The sequence below is a fragment of the Mustela nivalis genome (assembly GCF_964662115.1).
Source record: "Mustela nivalis genome assembly, chromosome: 15".
NCBI classification, from domain to species: domain Eukaryota; kingdom Metazoa; phylum Chordata; class Mammalia; order Carnivora; family Mustelidae; genus Mustela; species Mustela nivalis.
The window spans coordinates 88,648,742-88,671,504 of record NC_139034.1 but is presented as its reverse complement, the minus strand read 5'-3'; the positions used below and the strand labels follow the sequence as shown (position 1 = coordinate 88,671,504).

Sequence of the window (22,763 nt, the reverse complement as noted above, 5' to 3'; positions counted from 1 at the left end):
CGGCTCCTGCTCTGTCCCAGGGTCTGCAGCGGTGTCGGGCACACAGCAATTGCTCAGCAAACTGGACAGACTGAAGACGCCAGGGCCAGGGCCGGTCTGCGGGGCCATGGCCGCTCCATGCAGAACCAGGGCCCTGGAGAGCCTGCAGGGGTGACACAGCCTGTCTCTATGTGTGTGATGTGGTCCCTGGTGCGTTCCGCGTGCTGGGAGACCGGGTCTGGGGTGAGACCCATGCGCGGAGGAGGGAGGTGGGGGAGCCGGCCACGTGTGGGCACGTTGGGTGGGCTCGACTTCAGTGACTGTCCGGTGTCGCGGGCTACCCGTGCCGAGGCAGCTCTGTGAAGCGGGGCCCGCACCCCCCACCGATGGCCGGGGAGACCGAGGCAGAGCCCGCAGCCCAGGAGCCCTGTGTGCGTCTGGATGGGCTCCCGGGGTAGCCCGTCAGCCCAGCTCCCTTTTCTTACGCCGGAGGCTGAGCTCCCCTCAGCGTCTGCAGCCCGAGCCGCGCATCGGAGGACGCCAGAGGCCGGCGGACGGGCTTCCCCGGCGTGACGTGACCGAGCCCTCCCAGGAGCCTCCTTTCACGTGCTCGGGACCCGTCCTGGTGACTAGTCAGGGCTCCCATTCGCAGACCGGGAGCCGCAGCTCCGAGCGGGAAGGCGGCTTGGCCACGCGCCGGGGGCAGAGCTGGTCTGGGACAACGTGGCACACGCCCACCTCCCGAGCCCCAGCGACGTCTGCCTCTGGGGACAGAGGACGGTCTCTGTCCTCACGGCTCTGTGCTGCCATTCTGAGTGGCCGAGGACGCCATGTAAGGAAGGCGCGTGCCCCGGTAACACCCTGACAGACCAGGTGACAGACCCAGTGGCTACAGCGTGTCGCCCCTGGTCCTCCCTGCACGGAACACGGCTTGACCGCTCAGCCCCGTGGGTTCTGGTGCCTGATCATACCGCTGCTGAGCCCTGGTGGCGCTCCAGGGACCGTCCCCCAGGTGTGTCCCAAGAGGGGGCTGGCACCCGTGGGCTGTGTTCTTCCCCCCCAGTGCCTTCGGGGGCCCCGCTGCTGCATCAGCTGCCCCCACGGACGGGTTCTTTCTCAGTCCACAGCCCGCGCGACTGGAGGCTGAGCAGGTCCCACTCTGAACGGCTGATAACACGTCACTGGGTCCTTCCCCCGGTCGGGTGCGCGGGGTGGGACCGAGGACCTGGTGCTCCCTGGGCCTCTCTCGGAGGACTGTCATCGGCCTCGTCGGGAGCAGAACTCCCAGTCCTGTGGGGTTTGGGGAACCCTCAGGGTCCTTTTGGATTCGAACACCAGCCTCCACGGAGGAAGGATCATCGCCAGGGCGCTGTGAGCCGGAGAGCAAGACCGGCTCTGGGACAAGCGCCAGGGTCTCGGCAGGGTGAGCGCGGGCACACCATGGAGGGCGGGCAGCCCCAATGTGCGCACAGGGCTGTGCCATTACCATCATATGACAGAAGCTACGTGTACAGAAAGATCCGGAAGGCTAGCCACCGAAGTGAATGTGCTTCCAGAACATGACAGAGCGGACACGTTGTCCAAGAGAAAGGCCCGGACGGTTGCACCGCAAGGGCCGCCAGGCCACCGAGGCCCTCCAGAAGCAGCGCGGCCGTCCCCCCGCCCCCGTCTCGCCCCTCCCCCCCCAGGAAGTGCAGGGGTGTTTCTGGATTCGAGGGAGAGGCAGGCAACAGCTTTATTCCCGGGGGGCGCTGGGCCGGGGCTAGGGCAGTGGGGCCCGGAGAAGCCCTCGCAGGGTTGTGTTGGTGTTCATGAGCCTGTGCAGCCACTCGATGTACCGGGACACCCTGGTGTACACCCCGAAGTGGCCTTCGGCCGCACAGCCCTCCCCCCAGCTGACAATGCCCGTCAGGTACCAGGTGCCCTGGAACTTGGTGGCGTGCGGGCCCCCGCTGTCCCCCTGGCAGGCGTCCTTGCTCCCGTCCAGGTAGCCAGCGCAGAACATGTTCTCGGTGACAGCGGGTGAGCCCTCCCACTGGCGCGACTGCTCCTGGCAGTCCTGGGTCATCACGCGGGGCACGTCGATGGCCATGAGCTGCACGGCCGTGGCGCCCCTGTGCAGCAGCTGGCCCCAGCCGCTGACGGTCGAGAAGCGGACGGAGGCCAGTGTCCTCTCGGAGAAGCTCTTCTCGGGCAGACATAGGGGCACCACGTGGTCTGTGAACGTCACGGGCCTGTTCAGCTGCAGCAGAGCAATGTCGTGGTTTGTCTTGCCGGGGACGAACTTGTCGGGGATGAAGACCCGGGCCACGCGCCGCACCTGCTCCTCGCCCTCTTGCTCGCGGAGGTCATGCTCCCCTGCGGGGGACCAGCTGCGCTCATGCCTGCCCTGCGTCCAGCCCTGGCCAGCGGGAGCGGCTGCCCCCGGCGGCCACCCGCAGGCTCTGGTCGGGGTGTGAACGGGGTGATTCTGGGCTGCTGAGGGTGCAAGAGGCGGGGCTGCGGGGCCAGACCGCTGCTGGCGGTGAGGAGGGGCGCCCGATGGCCTCTGTGTCTCCAGACCCTTCTCAGCGTCCTATGCCCACTGGGCGGAAGGCGCCTGCTGTGGCCCAAGTGACCTTGGGGGCTCTTGGCCCAAGCGAGATGGGACTCGACCATGCCATCCGGGACTTGACATGAGTGGGACAGAGGCTGCGGCACCGTGGTTGCGGTGAGACCCAGGGCCCTGCAGTCTGCCCAGACACGCTGGTCTGGTCTGGCTGTGGAAGCCGGTCCCAGTCACACGTCCCTCTCCAGGTGTGTGTGTGTTGGGTTGGGTTGGGGGGCACCGAACCTACCCAAGACCACCGTCAGGTTTCTCCAGTTCTTCCGGGTTTCGAAGCAGTGCGCGGCGGAGACCACCCAGGCAGCGTCGAGCAGGGTTCCCCCGCATAGCAGCACCCCATCCACCGTCAGGATAGCCTGGACGGGCACCACACAGAGGTCATGTCTCCATCACGCTTCCCCGGGGACCCGCCTGCCCAGCGAGTGGCAGCCACAGAGAGCTCGTGGACACCTCAGAAGAGCCTGACCAGGGGACGCGGCAGCTGGTGCCCCAGCCTGCCCAGTATCACCCCCCAAGCTGGACCCGGCACCCCGGTCCACAGAGGCCGGCCCAGGGTCGCGCTCCCGGGCACGCGGGAAGAAAGGCCGCAAGCTGACCGAGCCAGGTGCTCGGCGCGCAGGTAGCTCCCCGTAAGTGCTTCCTGTCCTTTGTCCCGGAAGCAAGGAGTGTCCCTGAGCGACGAGCGGACGGACACCTTCCCTGTGCGGGCTTTTCCACGGCGACGGAAGGAGCCAGAGTCTCTGGCTGGCCGGCCTGTGGACGGGGACGAGCGGGAGGGCCAGAGGGAGGCCTGGCTGTGGGCGAGGCAGGTCGCTGTGTGCTCTGGTGAGGCGGCCGCCAGGAGGAACGAGGCCGGACGTGGGCCCAGCGCGTCGGAGGCCTAATGTCCCAAGTGTGGACGGCAGGACCGAGGTTGCCAGGACCTGCCCCCTCCTCCCTTGAGCCAGCAGCTGCTGGGCCCCTCAGAGAACCGTCTCCTGAGCCGGGGGACAACAATGGGCTGTGGATCGGTGGCACAGCCCTGCCCGCTGAAGGCAGGATGCCGGCACCTGAAAACAGCTAGCCAGGCCGACCGCGGCTCTGTGCTGCCCCCGGGGCGGCGGGGTCTGGGGCGGCTGTTCCAACTGCACCTGGGCCTGAGTCTCAATGGGCCTCAGTTTCCCCCCAGTAACATGGGGGAGGCGGCCCTCTCTCCTGGGGGAGGGGGTGAATGGTACTGAGGGGTCCCGGGTGGGAGCACGTGCTGGCTTCAGCCCCAGGACGGCCATCCCTGGGTCTCTCTGACCGGAACACAGAAACCCACCCTCTTGGGCCTGCCCTGCCCCCCAGAGACACCGCCGACTCCGTGGAACCCGTCTGGCCCGTCCGGGTGTGTCCTGCTCACAGTGTCCCTCTGAACAGCAAACACGGGACTCTGCCCGGCTGAGGAGAGGGCCTGGCCCCACGCAGGCTGCCGGCCCACCCCTGGGCGGTGGGATGGGGCGGGGGCGGGCCCTGAGCTCCTGGGGCTGCAGCAGAGCCGGGCACTGGCTGCTCCGAACCCGCCTTGGTGCCACCGCTGGGCCTGACGAGGTCCCCACACGTCGAACACTCTGGGACAGTTTATGTCGCTGTCCCCACAAGGAGGGTCCTGAGGACCCCGGGGTGAGACTCAGACCCCTGAGTGGGTACATCCCGCCCTTGCAAGGTGGGGATTTGGGCCCAGGGAGCCTGGGGGCCGGCGGCTCGGTACCTCCAGCAGGAAGCAGGCCCACAGGCGGCCCCGGGCTCCTGGCCGCTGGCGCGCATGCCCGCTGGACGGCAGGGCGCACTCGAGAATCCCGGCTTCCAAAGCCGGTGGGGGTGGGGCGTGGGCTGCGTTCAACCCCCGCTTTAGCCTCTGTCCCGGAGGCCTCGGTTCCCTCGTCTGTGGAGACCAGTCAGGCCAGCCGCCCCGAGCCAGAGCTGAGCTGACATCCGGACGGACGGAGGGGAGTGGGGAGGCGTGGGCTTCAGAACGAGGGGCAAGTGCCCTGCTCCAGCAGGGGTCCAGCAGCTGACCGCCCGCTGTCCCGTGGAGGGCCTCGGAGTCTCACCTGCCAAGGACACTCCCCTTTGGGGCACACCCTGCCGCCCACGATGCGGCCTTGGGCGTTGCTGCCGTTTCTCTTCTCCAGAACAGGGATCTTCCCACACGGGTACTCCACTGCAGGAAGCAAGACGTCGGCCGGGGCTTCATGCCTGATGATGAGCTGGTGAGGGCTGCGCTCCGGGGCTGCCCGGGGAAGGGCCACCCTTGCGGGAGCTCCTGCGGGAACGGAGGTCCCTCCCTCTGCAAGCTGGGCTCTGCTCACTCCCCAGGGGAATGACAGGCCGCCTTCCTGACGGAGGAGGCTGACCGGCCCTTGCCCGGTGGTGCTGCCGTTTGGGGCACGCTCTGAGCTTTCCATCTAGCCAGTAAGGCCCCGGGGCCGGAGGAGGGACGGTTTAGACGCAGTGGCCCAACTTTAGGCTCTAGCCTGGCTGGGGTCCACCTTGCTCTGGACAGACAGGCCTCCGGCGCCCCCGCCGCTGGAACTTAGTTTGAGACCGGTTCCCTCACAGTGCTTGCCTTCAGGAAGACCCGGACGCTGGACCGAGCCGTGGTGGAGCTGGGAGCCGGGCCCGCGACGGGGCAGGTGGAGCCTCCCGCTACTCCCCCCGCAAACAGGCAGGCGGCCTGGGCCCTCCAGGGAGCTGCGCCCGGGCTCTGTCCTGCCCATGGCCGCTGCGGCCAGCTCCCCAGGTGACGTAGAAGGTACGTCTCTCACCAGACGGCTGTGGCCGTGCAGGAACAGGGGCTGCTCCTCGGGAACGAGCAGGACACAGCCCTGCAGCTGGCCCCTGAGGACCCATTACCTGTGGGCACGCAGGACACCCCGTCGTCTTGGAGCGTGTACCCCTCGTGGCAGCGGCAGGAGCGCCCGCCCTCGGCACGGTCACTGCAGTACTGCTCACAGCCTCCGTTCTCGTTCACGCAGACCAGCAGGTCCTTCTTGTCTGAGGACGGAAGGGGACACACTGAGTGGGACCTCAGCGGGTCGGGGGAAGCCAGCCCTCATTCAGCACTGGCCGTGGTGCTTCGCCGATGCGGCAGAGACAGCCAGGGACCTGCTGGCCCTGCGCTTTCATCCGAGGGGTGACCCAGGGCTGGGCGTGGTCCTGCGTCTGAGCAGGTTAATCAGCCGGCTCGGAGGACTGACCTGTGGGGTCTCTGGGCCGCACCCCCAGCCCCTGGTGGGAACCGAGGACGACCCAGGGAAAGCAAGTCTCTTGGGGACAGTGAAAGTGTCCACTGAGAGGGGAGACCTGCTGGCAAGAGGCCCGGCGGAGGAGATGGTTTGACAGCCAGGCCCTGCTGCTCCTGTGAGCTGGCCGGGGCTGACCACTGGCGCAGACAGATGGGGATGAGGAACGTTCCTTCTGACTCTGAAGGGCAGTGCTATAGTGCAGGCGACACAGGTCACTCACGGTGTCTGTCCAGGACCCCAGCAGGAAGGCCGGGCCGGGAAGTGAGTTCACACGAGGGCTCCTAAACATCATCGTCCCAGGGGAGTCACACGAGGGCTCCTGAGCCTCATGGTCCTGAGGGACCTACGCTAGGGACCCTGACCCTCACGGTCCCGGGGGACTCAGAGCAGGGATCCTGAGCACAAAAGGCCGGGCAGAGACACGGAGGTTTTCTAGCCCGATCCTGGCCTCTGGTTTGCTTAGAGCATTAGGTGGATGAGGCCCAGGAGAAGGGCTGTGTGTGTAGCAACGTATGTTTGTGTGATCAAGGATTAAATTCACCCAGAGAGCTCCCCGGAGGCGACCTCCACACCCTGGCTGGTTAATTTGGACATTTTAATTTAATCTGCTTGATAAGAATGTAGCTTCCCTGGGGGCCTCGGGCCACACTGGGTGGTCTAACAGTGTGACTCATGGTGGGGTCTTGGGCCACATGGTGTCCCCTCCACCTCTGGAGGGGCTTGAGACTAAGGTCAGCCACGTCTCCAGGACCGAGCCGAATCCAGTCTCTGGATGCAGAGGCTCAGTGCGGTTCCTGGGGGTGGTGGTGACTTTCCCTAAGTCTCGTCCCCCGTTGTTCTTGGAGAACGAAAGGATGTCCGCGAGACCCCGCTGGGCGAGGACCGTGGGACGCCCAGACCTGCCCCCTGCTGACTTTATCTCGTACCCTCGCGCTGTCACAAGCTGTAATTGCGAGTCGGTCAGCCTAGAGCCACGTCTACGCGCCCTCTCGGCCAACCGGGGATCCTGAGACAGGCCGGCCTGAGGAACCGCCGACCTCTGCTCGGGTGCTCGAAAGGCGAAAACCACCTCACACTTCCGCCACAGCAGCAAGGGCGGATGTGGGTTCCCAGCTCGCGGGGAAGCGGCCGCGGCGGAGCCCCCGCTGCGGACCCCCTGCGCTCTCCCGGCAGGCCCGCCTCCGGCGCTGGGAGCGCAGGCGGTGTGCGGTTGCTGTGGGGTCCCCCGAAGCGGCCGGGTGCGGGAAGCAGCACCTCCGACCCAAGGCTCTCCCGCCAGCAGGGACCGGGCCGCGCGCCGGCCGGCAAACTCTGGGGCTCCTCACTTGTCTCACAGTTGCGGCCCTGGAAGCCGTCGGGGCAGAAGCAGATGTAGGACTGGAGCTGGTCTTCGCAGGAGCCTCCGTTCCGGCACGGGTTCGAGGCGCACTGGTCCCCGTCTGTGGAGGGCCTCGGTGTTGGTGTGCTGAGGAGGGGCTGGCGGGGGCCACGGGCCGCGCGGCGACTCACCGGTGTAAGAAAGCCAGAACTGCTCCTGGGGAGCAAGGAGGCCGCGGCGTGAGGCGCCCGCCGGCCCGAACCTGTACGGCCCACGGGGCGCGCCGGGCTGGGCGGGACCGCGCGGGGCTCTGGAGGCCTTTCCTTTGGGGACGAGGGGAGGTTTCCAGGGGAGCCACGTCGTCCCTAACCCTGTGCCTCCTCCCCTGATCGCTGCGGCCACGGAGGCCTCCTGTTTCCCTTTCCTACTTCTGAGCGCCTGTCCCCGCTCTGCCACCTCCGAGATGGGACCACGGGGCGGCGCGTGTGCTCTGAGCCTCCGTGTCCTCCTCGGGTGCCGAGGGCGGGGGCAGGAGGCGATGGCCGCGCTCCGGTGACCCGTTCCCGAGGAATCTCCGGGCCAAGCGACCGGACACCCACGGGCCGTGCGTGAGGGTCACACGGACGAGCGCGGCAGAAGCCCAGCAGCGCACAGGTGCAGAGGGACCGGCCTCGGGGGCCTCCCGGGGCCCCGTTAGCCTCACTGGCTGGGAGTGCGCGGCGGACCGCATCGTTCTGTGTCGCGTCAGCAGGAGGTAGCCGCCCCGTGAGTGCGAGTGCGAGTGTAGACGCGCGAGTGCGAGTGTAGACGCGTGCGTGCGAGCGACGGGCGTGCCCTGGGCGCGGGCGATGTGCCCCGCGAGCGTGAAGTGAGTGTCCCGTGCTCGTCTCCGCACGAGCGGAGCTGAGGGAGCGGGAAGGGCTGCGGCACCCGCGCTCCGACGGGCTCTCGAAGGGGCGGCGCGGCGCGTGTGGAGGCGCGGGGCTCCCGGCCGGTCTCCTCCCAGCCGTGCCCTGAGGCGGCGGCGGGGGCGGACCGCGTGGGCGTCGGGGCCACCCCGGGAGGCGAGGGGCGCACGGAGCGAGCCTGCCGCCCTGCGTTGTGTGATGCGGGGCGGGCGCGTGTGGCGGGGGGTTCGCCTGCGGGGGGGGGGGGGCGGGCGGGGTCCGCGGGGGCGCGCGGCCGGGGGCGGGGGCGGGCACTCACGGCGCGCCGCGCGTCCCGGAAGATCTCCCGGGCCTCCTCCAGCGAGCAGCGCTCCTCGCGGCACTCCCTCTCCAGCGAGCCGGGCCGCAGCTCCTCCAGGAACGTGTTGGCGCGCCTCGGCCTGTGCAGGACGCCGTGGGCCGCCCTCGGCCTGAGGAACACTGGCCCGCGGGGCCGTGAGCGCGGGAGCCGCCGCGCCGCGCTCCCCCGACTCCGGCTGCCGGGCACGAGCGTCGGCCCCCGCGCCCCCAGCCCCGCCCCCGCCGCTCCCCGCGCTCGCTCCCGCGCCGCCGGCTGCGGGGTCCGTCGCTCGTCAGCTGCCACCGTGCGGGGCGCGGCGGCGCGGGGGCCCGTGGGGGGCGGGCGGCGAGTGCGGGGACGCCTGCGGGGTCGTGCGGGACGGACGGGGCGCGGGGGCAGCGGCCGCGGCGACGGGCGTCTCCGGAGACCCGCTCAGCCCGCGCCCGGCCCCTCCCCGGCGGCCCGAGCTCCCGCGCGTCCGCCCCGCGCCGCGTGACCCAGCCGCCCCCCCGCAGGCCCGTCCCTCGCCTTCCACGGAAGGGCCGCGGCCACCGGAAGCAAAGGCCGCCCGGGGCGGCTGCTCGGGAGCGGCGCCGGCTCGTGGCCTTCCTCGGTGGCGGGAGGCCCGCTGACCCCGACGGCCCCCGACGGCCCCGCGAGTGGCGTCGGGCCGTCGGGGGCCGCGGTCCTGCTCCGAGGACGCTTCCCGCCCGCGCCCCCGCTTCGGCCCCTCCAACCGCCGGACGCTGCGCGTGCCCCCGAGCCCCGGCCTCTAGGGCCACCTCCTTGCCGGCCAGGGGACCCGGCCCGGCCCCGCCGCCTGCGCTTCCGTCCGCGTGGTCACGGGAGTGTCCGCCGGTCGCCAGAGCCGGACCGCCCCGCCCTGCGCTGGGACCCTCGCTCACGAGCGCGTGTGGCCGTGGGCGCTCCGGGCCTGAGCGGCGGCCTCCTGCCAGCCTCCTCCGGGGCCCCGCGAGCTGCTCAGAGGTCGCTGCCCCCCATTTTCCTAGGGGGCCCCGGGCGGGTGGGCTCAGGGCTCGCGAAGGCCCCTCGGCGCCCCGTGTGCAGCTGAGATTTCCTCAGGACGCCCGGGCGGACGTGCAGACTGTGTCGTCCTCTGAGGATCCGGTGGCGGGGTCGAGGACGCAGACGCTGGCCACAACCAGGCAGACCCCGAGACCGAGGCTGGGACACCCCCCCCCACCCCCCAGGAAACGCCCCCCCCCCCGGGGGGTGGGCTGTGGGGGAGCAAAGCCAGGGCTGAGCCAGAGGGAAACCGAGTCCCAGAGGGGCGGTGAGTGCGGCTGGCCGGGAGACCCGCAGACTCGGCTTCCGGAAGGAAGGGCCGCGTGTGTCCCATCGGGGTCCCGGAGGGGACGGGCAGAGGGGGACGGGCAGGGGGGCTGGGGCAGCTCCCGGGCACAGGCTGAAGGGCCGCGTCTCTCTGGACGAGGACCGCGCTCTGTGCTTATGTGTCCCTGGGGAGCCCGCCTGGTCTGGGAGGACGCGTTGACGGGAACTCAAGACCTCGCGTGGTCGGGGTTCCCACCGGCTGGAGGTGCCCAGAGCGGGATCAGCCCCGCGTGACCCGCAGAGGACAGCGGATGTGCCCCGACAGGCCTCGGGAACCAGAGGCAAGTCTGACAACCGTGGGGAATCCGCGAAAGCAAGGCAGCAAGGGGGACGGCCCTGGCCAGCACGGTCTTCCCACCCCGAGGAAGGACGAGGACAGCCCTGCCCTCCCTGCCGCCGTCGCGCTGTCCCTCGGGTGCCCACAGGAATCGGGCTGGCTCTGTCCCACCCAGGCTAGTGGCTGGCATGGGACAGTGGCTGCCCGTGTCGCCACCTCGGCCACCGGCCCTCCTGGCAAGTCTCCGTGGGACCCTCTGTCTCCGTGTTCAGCCCCTTAGTCCCGTGGTGGCGGGAGGGTGTCTGCGGTCACGGCTGTGTCCCCACCCCATCCCTGGCACCAGCTGACCGAAGAGCAGGAGAGCAGAGCAGGAGGGGGCATCCCACCCGGCACCCCTGAGCCAGGCTCCCGGGTGCAGATCCTATGGGAGCCCCGGGAGCAGCAGGGGGACGCAGAGGCCAGCGGCCTGACAGCCCTTCACATGGCTTGCAGGGGACCCTCCACCCCGACGTACCTGTGGCCAGGGAGCCCTGCAGGCCCAGGAGAAGGCAGAGGAGGGCCAGCTCGCCCGCCTGGGAAACCATGCTGAGACCTGTGGGGTCACGTGGTCTGTGGACATTCCAGGAGTGGGGGGGGGGGGCGGGCAAAGTCCTGACCTCTGAGCTCCGCAGCGGGTGGGGGAGGGAGGACCGGCCTCCCAAGCGCAGGGGCTGGGCGGTGCCAGGTCCGTCCGGCACAGCTGTGCCTGCAAAGAGGGGCCCCCACGCGGGGACAGCGGTGGCGGATGTGTGTCGACCACGTGCACCTAAATGCTCTTGGGAGCCCTGAAGCCCCGGCACTTAGCACGGCAGCCGGACTCAGCACGTGGAAAGCCGCGCCGCGCCGCGGTAGTAGCTCCGGGGAGAGCAGAGATCTGGGTGTGGACGTCCGTATTGCCAGGAGGGCTGCCGCGGACACCCACGCAGGGCTCTCAGCCGGGGGCCCCGCTTCCCGGGTGAGCCGCAGAGCCTTGTGGAGCAGGAGGGGGGGCTCCCGCCATCCTGGGCCCAGGCCACCTGCCGAGTGACTGTCCATCCAGGGTTGGCAGACGGGGCGGCTTTTCCCGGATGTCAGGCTTCCCTTGCCGAGTGGAACCATCCTGGGCCCCCGGCACTGTCGGTTACCTCAAGACTGACACGGCCACCCGGCCCCCAGCGGCATGGGCTCCGTCCTCGGCAAAATGGCAGACGCCGGGCGCCAGCAGGGCTCATCTCTGGGTGGGAGCGCACGGCCCTGCTCTTTACCACGGGGCCCCAGCTCGAACCCCTGAGGGGAAGTTCCCCGGGGACGACAGGTGGCTCACTTCTGCGGTTTCTGGCTGTGACTTTCAGCAGCTGCTTGGGAATTTGTTCTTGGTGGGGGAGGGACCTGGCCCTTTCGGCAGGCACCAGAGCGGGGCCTTCTTGGGGGCGGGGTCCCCCGGGCGCCCCAGACGCAGCAGCCACTCTCAAATGAGACTCCCGCGTGTCCCGACTCCATTTCCACCCAGCACGAGAACGGGTTCCTTCCTAAGTCTGCGTTACCAAATTGGGCTGCTGTGTCCTCTGGGAGGTGGAGGGGCTGTGGGTCCTGGGCTGGGTCCTGGGCTGCTGCATGAACAGCAGCTGTGACCCGGGCCTCAGAGGCCGCAGGCCGAGGTGGGTGGAGTGCCCCAGGCACGCTCCCTCGGGCCCAGAAGCTGCCTGCCGTAGACCGAGCTAGGGCCTTCCCGGACTCCTGGGGGCCTGGCTGGGGGCCGCTGGGACTCCCACACCGGGAGTCTGTTCTCTGTCAGCTCTGGAGGCCACAGGTCCTGGAGCAAGGGGTCTGCGGCAGGGCCTGGTTCTCTGCAGGCTCAGCGGGGGACCTGCCCCTTCCAGCCGGGGGCTCTGCGGAGCCTGCAGACCTCGCACTCCAGCCCCGGCCTCGGGCCGCACAGGGTCTCCCGGTTGTGCGTCCACCCCCTCTCCCTACAGAGACGCCACCCATCCTTGGGTCGGGGCCTGCGTGGGGTCACCCATCTAGCCAGTGACAACCGTGACGGTACTGCTTGCGGGAGAGGCTGCGCTCGGGGCTGCTGGGCGGATACAAACACGGGGAGCTCTCTCACTCCGGTGCCCGTGTGCCTCGAGCAGCTCGGGGCCTGGGGCTGTTCTTGGAGCAGCGTGAGCAGCGTCTGGCTGTGGACTCGGGCCGACCGGCCGGGAGGGGCAGCAAAGGGACGCTCCTTCTCCGACTGCCCAAAGCCGTGGGGAACAGGTTTTCACGGACAGCACCTGCCAGGCAGCAGAGGTCCATGTGGATTTGGGACACACACTGGAGCCCTCAAGCCCATGGCTGGTGTGGGTCCTCCGGGGAGTTCGGGACAGCAGAGGGCAGCGGGGGGTGGCCTTCGGTCCGTGAAAGACAGTCGAGTGCAGGCAAATAGCCATTCTACCCCGGGCTCACGTGGCGAGCGAGGCAGAACGGGGCCGCTAGCTGGAGGAGGCGGTCCGCGCGGCCCCGTGTGCTGTCTGGCACCAGAGGGCTGGGCTCAGGGAGCAGGACCCCGCCTGCACCCTTCGCTCACGGCCACACGGTCCGCTGACTGAGACAGGCCCACAACAGCACAGGGGTGGGTCTTAGACTGGCCCCTGGCCCGTGGGTCTGAGGAGGGGCTCCCGGGGGGGTCAGTGCTTGTGACATCTCTGCTCTGGTCTCTGCTCCCAACCCTTGAGTGATTGGGTTGTACCGCGTCTCTTAGCAATGACCCATTGCATCTGATTTGGTCCCTCCGAACAGGTTGGCGTAGCGAGATCTGGTGTGTGGGTGAGCGCAGCGTGGACTGGCCTCCGTGTTCCCTGCTGTGGGTCACGCCTCCCTTCCCCCATCCCCCCACCCGGACCCTGCCTGGCTCAGAAGTCACCACTTGGACTCTCGTTCCAAAACGGTGATTTCCCATGTCCTCTGTTACCTTTACTTGGTCAACACAGTATGCGTGCTATTTCCATCATTTCTTGACAAGATGCAGCATGTGGGTCACCATCTGGGTCGCGCTCACGGCCGGCCACGTTTCCCGTGGGAGCTCGCGGTGCTGCGTGGGCCAGTGTGAGCGCGATGCGCGTGTGGGGCGGGCGGAGTTCTGAGCTTTTACAGACGAAGGCAGACAGCGAGAGGGGCTGGTATTTATTCAAACTCCATACAGTAAAGAACTGAGTTTTAAATTTCACTTACATCAGCAGAAAAAAAAAAAAAAGACCTGCAACGAAACAAGAAGCAGTGACGGGAACAGGAGGTTTTAAAGTGCCTTAACGAAGAGAGGACCCCGGCGTGGCGACGCCGCCGAGGTGGCCGGGCGGGGGGCTCCGGCTGCGCAGCCCACGGAGGAAACCATCGGACACGGCCGTCCCACGCCTAGACGCCAGGGAAGGCCGCGGAGACACAGGGAGGTCGGCCACCAGGGGCCTCACGGGCGGCGGGTGCGGGGCTCAGGGAGGGTTGTGCGGGACAGTTTCCAGCGCGTCCCTGACCCGGGACCCCTACATACACACCCACACATGCACACAGAAAACTATCCGCCCCCAGCAGATACAGACTGTGTTTCCAAAGAACAGAATTTGTTTCTGAAACAAAAAGGTAAAACAGAAGTGTTTTCTTTCGGGTCCTGCCTCGGCTTCAGTAACGGACTCCTTGCGTTTCCGAGTTCAGGGGGTTGACCGAGCGCGGGAGGTGGCCGCGGAGGCCGGCAGAGGCTCGCGGTTTCCCCGAGGCCCGTGTGGGGACTGCTTCACACAGTACCCAGCAAAACCACACTTCGCTGATTCTTTAAAAACAATAAAAAATTCCAATTCTGTGAAGCTAGTTAAAAAAATCAAGTTCCCCCCCGCCTTTTTTTTTTTTTGGTAGAAAAGAAGCTAAATATTTTAACTTAGAGTTTAAATTTTCTTTTGAAAATTAACTTACACAGATAAGGGCGTCTCCGTGGTTTCTACTGCTGTTTGTAGAAACACTGCTGGATTTTACCAGGGGCCTGTTCCCAGGTGGGTTTGGGGGGCTCCGGTCCCCCTGAGAGCCCCAGATCTCCCAGCAGTACAAACAACGTGCTGTTCTGTAAACCCCGGTAACAGAAAATACTTTTATATCAAATACAGTATCAAATTGTCATTTCATGTAAACACAGTGATTCTTGGTAAATATTAGCGGCCAGAGTACCACAAAAAATGGCCATGGAATTAATCCCTGCTTTAAAAGAAACTTGTAAAAGACAAAACAGTCACCCCACCACGCTGCTGGGTCAGTGGACTCGCCTCTCCCACAACACACTTGCTCCTGCAGGAGGCACCGGACCAGCAATGCCGGGACACACTGAGCGGCCAGGACCGGCTCCTGGCAACGGCCTGGCGCCCTCCATCCGTCCTGGTTTTCCCGGAAAGCTCGGTGCACTTTGGTCTTCCCATGCACCTGGCTTCTGCACCGTCTGCGGGGCTGGTCCCGGTGTGGAGGCCGGAGGGCAGACTTCCAGAACCTTCTCTCTGCAGCCCCTGCATCTGCACCTCGGAGCTCCATGGGCAGCGGGCGGCTCCTCGGTGGGGTCTTGGCAGGGTCCTCATTCCCCAGGGTCTTAGAGCACCGTCCCCTCACCAAACTAAGCAAGCCCAAGCAAAGGAAAACTTAGAGGCTCGCAGGCTGCTGTCCTGCACGGCCCGGCGCTACCCCTGGAGCTCTGAGAGGGGGGCCCCACAGCTCTCGCCGCAGCTGGAGGAGGCACTCAGCAGGGTGGACCCCGCACTGGACTCTGCGGGAAAACCAGGCGAGAACGGCTGCGGCTTTGAACCTGCACGCGCCCGCGCGCGGCTGCGGAACCCCGCGGGCTCGGGGAGGGACCCGCACGGGGCAGGGGTCTTACCTGAGCTGCTCAGGCACTGAGCTGAGCCGGATGTGCAGAGGAGCGAGGCCAGGCTGCTGGCCGGCACCCAGCTTTCCTTGCTGGAGGTCAGGTTCCTGACATACCTGAGAAGGCGTGGGCCGGTCAGGGCTCCAGCTGTGTGCCCCCCACCTGCCCTGGGGGGTCTTGGGCCGGACCCCTCCCTGCCCCTTGCAGGCATCTTACCAAAGGCCCTCGTCACCCTCCTGTACCACCTCCACCACGTCCCCACTTCTCACGGCAAATGCGTCAGGGCTTCCCTTCTCGTCGCCCAGCACGACCGTGTACTTTCCTGGAACCTGGGGTCAGAGGACACAGCAGGTCAAACAGCACAGTCTGCGGCCCCCACACTGAGCAAGGGTACGTGGCTGTCTGCCGCAGGCAGGGGCCTAGGTGGGCATCCAGCGCCCAACAGGAGAAGGAACACGAGCATTTCACGAGGGCCCTGCCGTTTGTGGGGCTTCTGATGGAACTGTCACCTTAAATGGGGAAGAGCTGGTCATAGGATATATCAAGTCTCTCACTGCGACCATGTTAAAAACCCAACTAACCTCCAAAGTGCCCCTGACTCACACCTGGTGGTCCCGCCTCACGGCAGCACCACCTACTCCAGCCGGCCTCAAACACTCCAAAGGCATCCCTCAGCCCCAGGACATTTGCATGTGCCGTTCCCTCTTCCTTGGCTCCCACGTGAAAGGCAGCCATGCCCACCTAACATGCCCTGTATTTTACCACCTTTTTCTTTGCCTCCCTGTGAGAGTGGACACTTGTGTATTTGTCCTCTGCTATGTGTTTGGTGTCCAGATGGCCTGGAACCCAGTGTACACGTGGACAAAGCTCTGCTGTGTGGAACCCTGGGGCGTGGCCCAGGGCAGTGCTAAGCGTGCACTGTCTGTCGGTGTGACCCTGACTCTGATGATTCACATGTAAATAGCTTCCCCTTGCCACTCGTGGGAAAGAAAGGGCCTGTGGAGAACCAGGATCCGCCCTTGGTCAGCTGAGTTCTCTGAAAAGCACGGGAGAGCCGTGTGCACAGCGTGGCAGACGCTCCCAAGGGCATTCCCCTTCTCTGGCGAGCAGATCAGGTGTGTGCGCTGTTTGCGCTCCGGGGAAGCCCGTCTGCCGCGGGTCTGGTGGTGCAGGAGGAGGGTGGGCACGTAGCCACAGTGAGCCCCGGCGGCCAGGAGTCCCCCCACCCAGCAGCCACGGGAGCCACGGCACGTGGCTGGGCCGACGGCCTAGGGGCCCCAAGATTACCAGCTTCCTGGGCCCCACTCTGCCTTCCTCCTCTGCGTCCGAGGAATTAATCAGCTCTTCAGCACTGGACCAGCCATCGTCCTCAGGGGCTTCCGAGGGCTGAGAGGTTTTGGTCCAACCTGAGGGAGAGCAGACTCCAGTGAGGGCCACCTTCCAACACAAGCCTGCCTGAAGGGGGTCTGCACAGTTCCCGCAACCCCATCCCATGCACCCGGAGGGGTCTGCTCCCTCCCCAGGAGCTGGCCACACGGCGGACTCCGGAATGACTGCCGACACGCGTGCCTCAGCTGTCCTTGTCCGGGGAGACAGGGCCCAGAGCACCTGCTTCCGTTGCCCGGCCAGCCCAGGGGAAGCGACGAGCCCAGCCCCTCGGGGAGGTGATCCCAGGCTCTGCATGATGCTCCTGCCTGTGGCCCTGGGGCACACAGCCCGAAGGGCCACCAGCTGAGATGCCACAATCCATCCACGCTGCAGCGAACGCCAACAAAGGGAAGGAGTCGGCAGTTCGACCTGGAGCCTGCGACACCCGTCAGGCGGCCTGAAGGCCCACTCCCGACCAGCCGCAGAGGGCGCGGCGCAGGCCCTGCGTGAGGTCAGGTGCCGTGACCCTCTCTGGACCGGCCAGCAGGCGCCGCACACAGACCCGAGTCACGCCTCTGCGAGGCTGGGGTGCCTTTCCTGGCCCCTGGCAGGAGCTCTGGCCACAGAGCGTGGCTGGGCCAGCACGTACCCCTCCGCAGGGTTTGCCCCACCGTGCAGCCCCAGAGACCGACACCCGCATGTCCCAAGTGCAGGAAATGTCAGGGAGGAAGTGAGCAAGTTGGGGGGAGACGAGACGACGGCTTCCGGTTCTGAACATAGTAATGTGGCAGGCGGGAGCCCCTCCTGGGGCCTGAGGACCACGGACACCGCCTGGGTCGGTGGCACAGGGGCAGGAGGCCAGCGGGTCCGGGAGGGAAGACAGCTCGCCGGCTGTGGGCTTGGCGTGCCAGTTCCAGATCCCAGGCGGCCTGGCAGGAAGTGTGCTTTCCCTGAGGACAAGGGCTCACTCCCCTCTGTGAGGCAGGGGTGCACAGGCACAAGTGGCCAGACAGGCCCGTCCCTGCAGCCTGTGGTGTTTCCAGTTGGCCATGAGACGCTTCTGCTAAAGGGACACTAGGACTCTTATCTCCTGTAGGGGGGGAGCTGGGCCCTGGGGCTCCCTGTCAGCCAGCAGAGCTGGGCCTGGAAGGAGAGTGTGGGAGACACAGAGGCCCCTGTGTCCCGGGACCCCATGCCACAGCGGAAGGCCTGGCGCCAGAGAGCCCGCGAGCCTGGCCTTCTCAGGGCTGGGCCACGGGTCAAATGGCAGAGGCTGGCATGTGTGCGGGAATGGGGCACTGGGGTTTTCCGCTGCAAACCACCCACCGTGTGTGCCTGGCTCGTTTGGGGTGTGCACAGGATGCCAAGGGCAGAAAAGGCACAGGCAGGGGAGCCTGGGGGTCCTGGTGCCAGGCAGCCTGGCTGGGGGTCTCCTGCTTCAGCCCACCGCCGGACGCGGGGCTCCTGGCCACGGAGGACAGACACATGTCTGAGGACAGTGAGCACAGAAAGGCAGAGACTGTTCTGCAGGGAGACTCCTACAGGTGGGACGGCCACGTGGCCCACGGACTGCCGAGCGACGGGACACTCCCTCCGCTGCCCTTGGGTGCCGCGGAGAAGGGAGGGTTTTGTAGGCGCAGAGCTGAGGGGGTGGCCCGCGGGGATCCCTCAGCCCCGAAGCATCTGGAGGAAGGTTCCCTACCAGCCTCGAGCTGCATCTCGGCTTTAAAAACCTTGTGACCGGGGCATTAGGGAGGTACTGATGCCCAACGCACCCGAGGCAGCGATGTGGGCCGAGGAGACCCGTGTCCGGGACCCGGACGGCACCCCTGGACCTACGCAGACGTTGGCGAGTTTGTGGGACATTATGCTAATGTGACCATGAACGCGGTCCCCTCGATTCTCTCCAAGATAGTCCCTGACGTTGACACCGAGGAAAATGATGGGCAGATGAAGCTTCTCGGGCAGCAAGCGTGTAAGCATTTGCGAGAGCGACCAGGACACCCGCGGCTCACTGTACGGGGAGTGGAGTGGGGGACTGGGGGGGTCACATCTTTGGGGACCTTATGAAGCCGCCTCCTCTTCCTGTCACAGGTGAGAAGACATAACTTGGCTGACAGGCGGTAGGAGCCGTGGGTGACTGTCCCCCGGCGGGCTCAAGCCCTTTCACCAGCTTCTGTACGAGGGACGTCAGCCAGGGGATGCTCTGACGTCTCCAGGGGATGCTCTGACGTCTCCAGGACTTAAGTGGAAAATGAAGCCGTCAACGGAGAAGTGAGCCCTGTCCCAGGCTGGGGACCTCAGAGGTGGCCCCTGGGCACTGCCCACCCACGTGCGGACTGTGGGAAGCCGCCAGCCTCCGAGCCGTGATGTGGGGGCAGGCACAGAGCTGCTGCCTGGGTCTCGGGCACACCGATTCGTGCTCGAGGCCGAGTGTGCTGGGTGACCCCTGGGGGACCCTGGGGGCATGTTGGGAACCTTCATAATTGTTGGAAATTCACTTTGTTAATCTCTCACTGCAAACTTCAGACCCTCGGCCTAGGCTGGGGGGAGGGTCTTTGGGTTTTGGGGGGACATGCTTTACCCTCGTGATAAGAGGGAGCAAAATCTAGCAGCCCAAGGTCCGGTATGGAGCTCGGCCCCACCTGTCTGCACAGCCCATCGTCCTCCCACGACATGGGGGCCAGCAGGAGGCCGGCGGCGGCTTGGTTCTGCGTTTCCACTGAGAAGCCTGGGACAACTGGTGACGCGGGGGAGAGGCCGGTGCGGCAGGGGCCCAAGGACGGGGTGCCCCACAGCCAGCACGACGGCGGTAACGGCCGAGCCCAACTGGCGTGCCGGCAGGCGTTGGTGGCCTCTTGCTGGGTGCCTGGCTGGTTCTGCAGGTTCTGGGCAGACCCGGTGGGAGTGTGAGGGGGAACCTGAGAACCCGAGAGCCGTCATCACGCAACCTGTCGCCAGGGCGTCATGCTTTTGGAGAAAGCAGTGAATTTGCTCCTGCCCGGAGGACCTGTCTTGTTCTGTGTCACCAGTGACGAATGCGGGCGAGACAGTGTCCCTAACCAGAAGGGCACAGGGAGGTCCAGCTACGTCCGGGAGGTGGGGCCACTCTACCTCGTACACCAAAAGGCGTGGGGTCGCTCTTCACTTCGTGTCGCTTAGCTTTTTTGTCGGGGCTGGTAGGAGACGCTGCAGGGGGAGGAAGAGGGACAAATGCAGAGAGCGCGCGTGAGGGGCTGCGTGCGGGCGCGGGGTCGCGGGGGCGCGCGTGAGGGGCTGCGTGCGGGCGCGGGGGTGCGGGGGCGCGCGTGAGGGGCTGCGTGCGGGCGCGGGGGTGCGGGGGCGCGCGTGAGGGGCTGCGTGCGGGCGCGGGGGTGCGCGTGAGGGGCTGCGTGCGGGCGCGGGGGTGCGGGGGCGCGCGTGAGGGGCTGCGTGCGGGCGCGGGGGTGCGGGGGCGCACGTGAGGGGCTGCGTGCGGGCGCGGGGGCGCGCGTGAGGGGCTGCGTGCGGGCGCGGGGGTGCGTGTGAGGGGCTGCGTGCGGGCGCGCGTGAGGGGCTGCGTGCGGGCGCGGGGTCGCGGGGTCGCGCGTGAGGGGCTGCGTGCGGGCGCGGGGTCGCGGGGTCGCGCGTGAGGGGCTGCGTGCGGGCGCGGGGGTGCGGGGGCGCGCGTGAGGGGCTGCGTGCGGGCGCGGGGGTGCGTGTGAGGGGCTGCGTGCGGGCGCGCGTGAGGGGCTGCGTGCGGGCGCGGGGGTGCGGGGGCGCGGGGCGGTGCTCATGCTGGATGTGACACGGGGGGCCGGCGGGCTCGTCCCATGGGGCGAGCGTAGCTTCCTGTGAACCGAATGGAGCTGGCGTGGGGGGGTCCCTCATGCGGGGGACGGGAGAGGCCCGGACGCAGAGGAGGCGAGCGGACGGCCGTCTGGGGCCGCGGACAGGGGCGTTTCTGACCTCGGCAGGGAGGCTCACGTGGGGGGCCACTTGCCATCAGCAAGATTAGCGCCTGAATGTGTCCCTCCTTTTTTAAAAAAGTTTGAGGCCAACTTAGCACTATTTTATAAATTACAACAAAAACACGAACAGAGCCCTCGGCACAGCTCAGCACCACGCTGCTCTGGAAGGCCGCCGGCTCTTGGACGTGTCCACGCGAGGGACCCCCTGCGCCTCCCGTGCACCAGCGGCCACCCCTCGGAGATGGGCGACAGCAGCAGGAGCGCGGTGCAGAAGGTGACCCCGCGGGAGGTGCCGTTCCTGAGTGAGGAAAAGCCGCTTCCACCCTTTCCCACCTGAGGCCCCGCGGAGAGCGCTCCGGCCGCGTGCGCCACGGACACAGACACACGACGCCGGTCAGGACACGCGGTCCACTGGGAGAGGCCGCGGCCGCCCCCCGGATGAGCACCACACGAATGAATGACAGACACGCCACCACGGTGAGCGACACGGCCACAGCATGGGTTTCAGGCGGGCGCCTTTTACCTTTCTGACCCTTGAGGTTAGGAAAGCCCTGCAGGGTAAAGCGCTTTCTGGAAAGCGCGGAGCTTTCAGAGGTGGAGCTGGGCACCGAGTCATCTACGCAGGGAGAGAGAGGGCGGTGTGGGGCGGCCGAGTGCGCCGCGGTGCTTCCCTGGGGCGCGCGGCTGCCGGGAGGACCGTCCCAGCCCTGCAGGCAGCGTTGCGCATCCTGGACACGCCGGCTCGTGGCTCGCGGCTCGCGGTGCGGACACCCACCTCGGCCCTTCTCTGGCGGCTTCAGCAGTGACGTGGGGCTCACATAGCCTTCCAGGCTCAGGGGGTCGGTCTTCCTTTCCTCCAACTTCTTGATGTTTCTCGTGGTCCCTTTCGAAGGACTAATGACGTCACACACGCACCGGAAACAGAAGCAGAATGTTGCAGGTCGGTTTTCCAAGCCCCTGCTGAGGCTCCGAGGCAGAGGCCGACCTGGGGTCCTATCGGGCCCTTCAGCCCCTCCGGGTTCCCGGGAGCGGGACCCAACGAGAGCAAACACACACGCGGGCGTGAGCAAGGAGGCGGTTCTCTGAGTTGGGGAGACGGACTTTCTCTTTTCAAACCATCGTTGGGGGAGTATTTGCTTGGACTGGGTCCTGTCCCACCAACCATCACAGGTGGCTTATGGGAGAAACGGGAGAAACAGAGTCACAGAGCCACTTGGAAGGCGTGCAGTGACCAAGGAAAGCCAAGGGCAGGAAAGGCCGGCGAACCGGCGCGAGGCCGGTGCATCCGGCATGGGTCTGCGCCTCGGCCCCCGACGTCCGGGTCCTTGTCTGAGGCGCCACCATCACGGAAACATGGTGGCTGTCACCTTCCCCAGCAGCACGTGCTGCGCTGACTGTACCAGGAAACAACTAACAGTCGGAAAACAGAGATGGCAGGAGCTGGCCTGTACCCACGGTGGGGCCGGAGACCCCGTCCCTGAGGCTGGCCCGCGGGGATGGACCCCCAGCACACAAGGCCGGAGGACACTCCGGGGCCTGCAGGCAAACCCAGAGTGACCCAAAACCCCAGGAGGAGGTTCGGGTCACCAGCCGCATGAACACAGCGGTGCGTGCAGACCCCTGTGCCAACGGGCGTGGGCCCCTCACCTGGTGCCGGGCGGCGCGGGCAGAGGCAGGCTCTGGGACTGCTCCAGTGCACGGTGCTGGCTGGCTTCTGCAGGGAGGGACACAGAAGCGCGTGACCGACTTCACCTGTGAGGCCACAGCCCGGCCGGGAGCCCTGGGTGTGGGGGTTGCCTTGGCCGTGTGCAGAAGTGCACCGGAGCCCGGCTGGGAGTCGCCGCGGCTGCTACCTCTGCAGGCCTGCAGCTGGCTGGTCAGCACCTTGCGGATCTCGCTCACCCACGCAGCCTTGACTTCGGGGGTCGGTGCCTGTGCAGGAAGGAAGGCCAGGACGTGAGGACGCACGTTCCCCAAAGACACTGCTCTGCTTTTGACTCCCAAAGCTCCTATGGGCCACCCTGGGAGTGGACAGCGGGGCCACTGCCCCGGAGAAAGGAGGGGGCAGTGGGTGGTGCCCTTGCCTCCGGCATATGGGCCATGCAGGTGGTGGGCCGGCACCCTGCCCCCCCCCCCCACTTCACAGCCTCGCTGGCATCATCTGACTTGGTGAACAAGACCAAAGACCCAGCACAGACCGCCCCCTGCAAGCATGCTTCTCCAGAAGTGGCCCGTGGCATCGTTTTGTGACAAGGAAGATGGGCGCCTGACACTCCGAAGTGGACTTTAAGCTAAAGAGGGGTGGGCTGGGGCCTGCCTCGGCACAGGCATGTGGCCAGAGGGCAGAGACAGCCGGGCTCTGGAGACGCGGCCTGCGGAAAGCCAAGCATCGGCCGCCACCCCCGCAGCTTCCGGGAGCCAGTGTCCAAGCTGGAGCTGGGCACCATTGCCGCGGGCTGCTGTGCTGGTATGCGCGCCAGGACAGGCTGCCACGGCCACCATATCCCGTGTCTGAGTGTGGGGGGC

At 66.9% G+C, this 22,763-nt stretch overlaps 2 protein-coding genes and 1 long non-coding RNA gene across 26 annotated transcripts in view; 1 reads left to right on the top strand and 2 right to left on the bottom strand.

Moving 5' to 3' along the window:
- Positions 1-1,689: 1,689 nt before the first annotated feature.
- Positions 1,690-10,702, bottom strand: F7 (coagulation factor VII). 3 transcript variants are annotated; one of them, XM_082701170.1, is made up of 8 exons: positions 10,543-10,702; positions 8,378-8,538; positions 7,363-7,387; positions 7,179-7,292; positions 5,462-5,602; positions 4,660-4,838; positions 2,817-2,940; positions 1,690-2,337 (listed from the first exon to the last, which is right to left on the bottom strand). In XM_082701170.1, the coding sequence occupies exons 1-8, from the start codon at positions 10,610-10,612 to the stop codon at positions 1,742-1,744; spliced, it is 1,410 nt and encodes a 469-aa protein (XP_082557296.1). In that variant the 5' UTR covers positions 10,613-10,702; the 3' UTR covers positions 1,690-1,741. The 3 variants fall into 3 exon arrangements, with proteins under 3 accessions (XP_082557296.1, XP_082557297.1, XP_082557298.1); XM_082701171.1 differs by having other exon boundaries at positions 4,660-4,769; XM_082701172.1 differs by lacking the exon at positions 8,378-8,538 and having other exon boundaries at positions 10,543-10,662.
- Positions 10,703-10,766: 64 nt separating this feature from the next.
- LOC309849016 lies at positions 10,767-12,975 on the top strand. The gene is made up of 2 exons (XR_014303419.1): positions 10,767-12,338; positions 12,828-12,975. It is a non-coding gene; the product is annotated as an uncharacterized lncRNA (long non-coding RNA).
- A 215-nt stretch (positions 12,976-13,190) lies between these two features.
- Positions 13,191-22,763, bottom strand: part of MCF2L (MCF.2 cell line derived transforming sequence like) — a 126,920-nt gene continuing 117,347 nt past the window's right edge. For 9 of the 22 annotated variants that reach the window (XM_082701132.1, XM_082701131.1, XM_082701119.1 and 6 more), the window contains 9 exons: positions 22,091-22,169; positions 21,885-21,951; positions 21,013-21,131; positions 20,761-20,853; positions 19,402-19,476; positions 16,207-16,325; positions 15,136-15,248; positions 14,932-15,035; positions 13,191-14,133 (listed from right to left, as the gene is read on the bottom strand). In XM_082701132.1, the coding sequence (XP_082557258.1) occupies positions 14,045-14,133; positions 14,932-15,035; positions 15,136-15,248; positions 16,207-16,325; positions 19,402-19,476; positions 20,761-20,853; positions 21,013-21,131; positions 21,885-21,951; positions 22,091-22,169 (858 nt within the window). In that variant the 3' untranslated portion in view covers positions 13,191-14,044. Of the gene's footprint in view, positions 14,821-14,931; positions 15,036-15,135; positions 15,249-16,206; positions 16,326-19,401; positions 19,477-20,760; positions 20,854-21,012; positions 21,132-21,884; positions 21,952-22,090; positions 22,170-22,763 lie in introns of all 22 variants that reach the window. The other 13 variants (XM_082701125.1, XM_082701122.1, XM_082701128.1 and 10 more) reach the window with 8 other exon arrangements.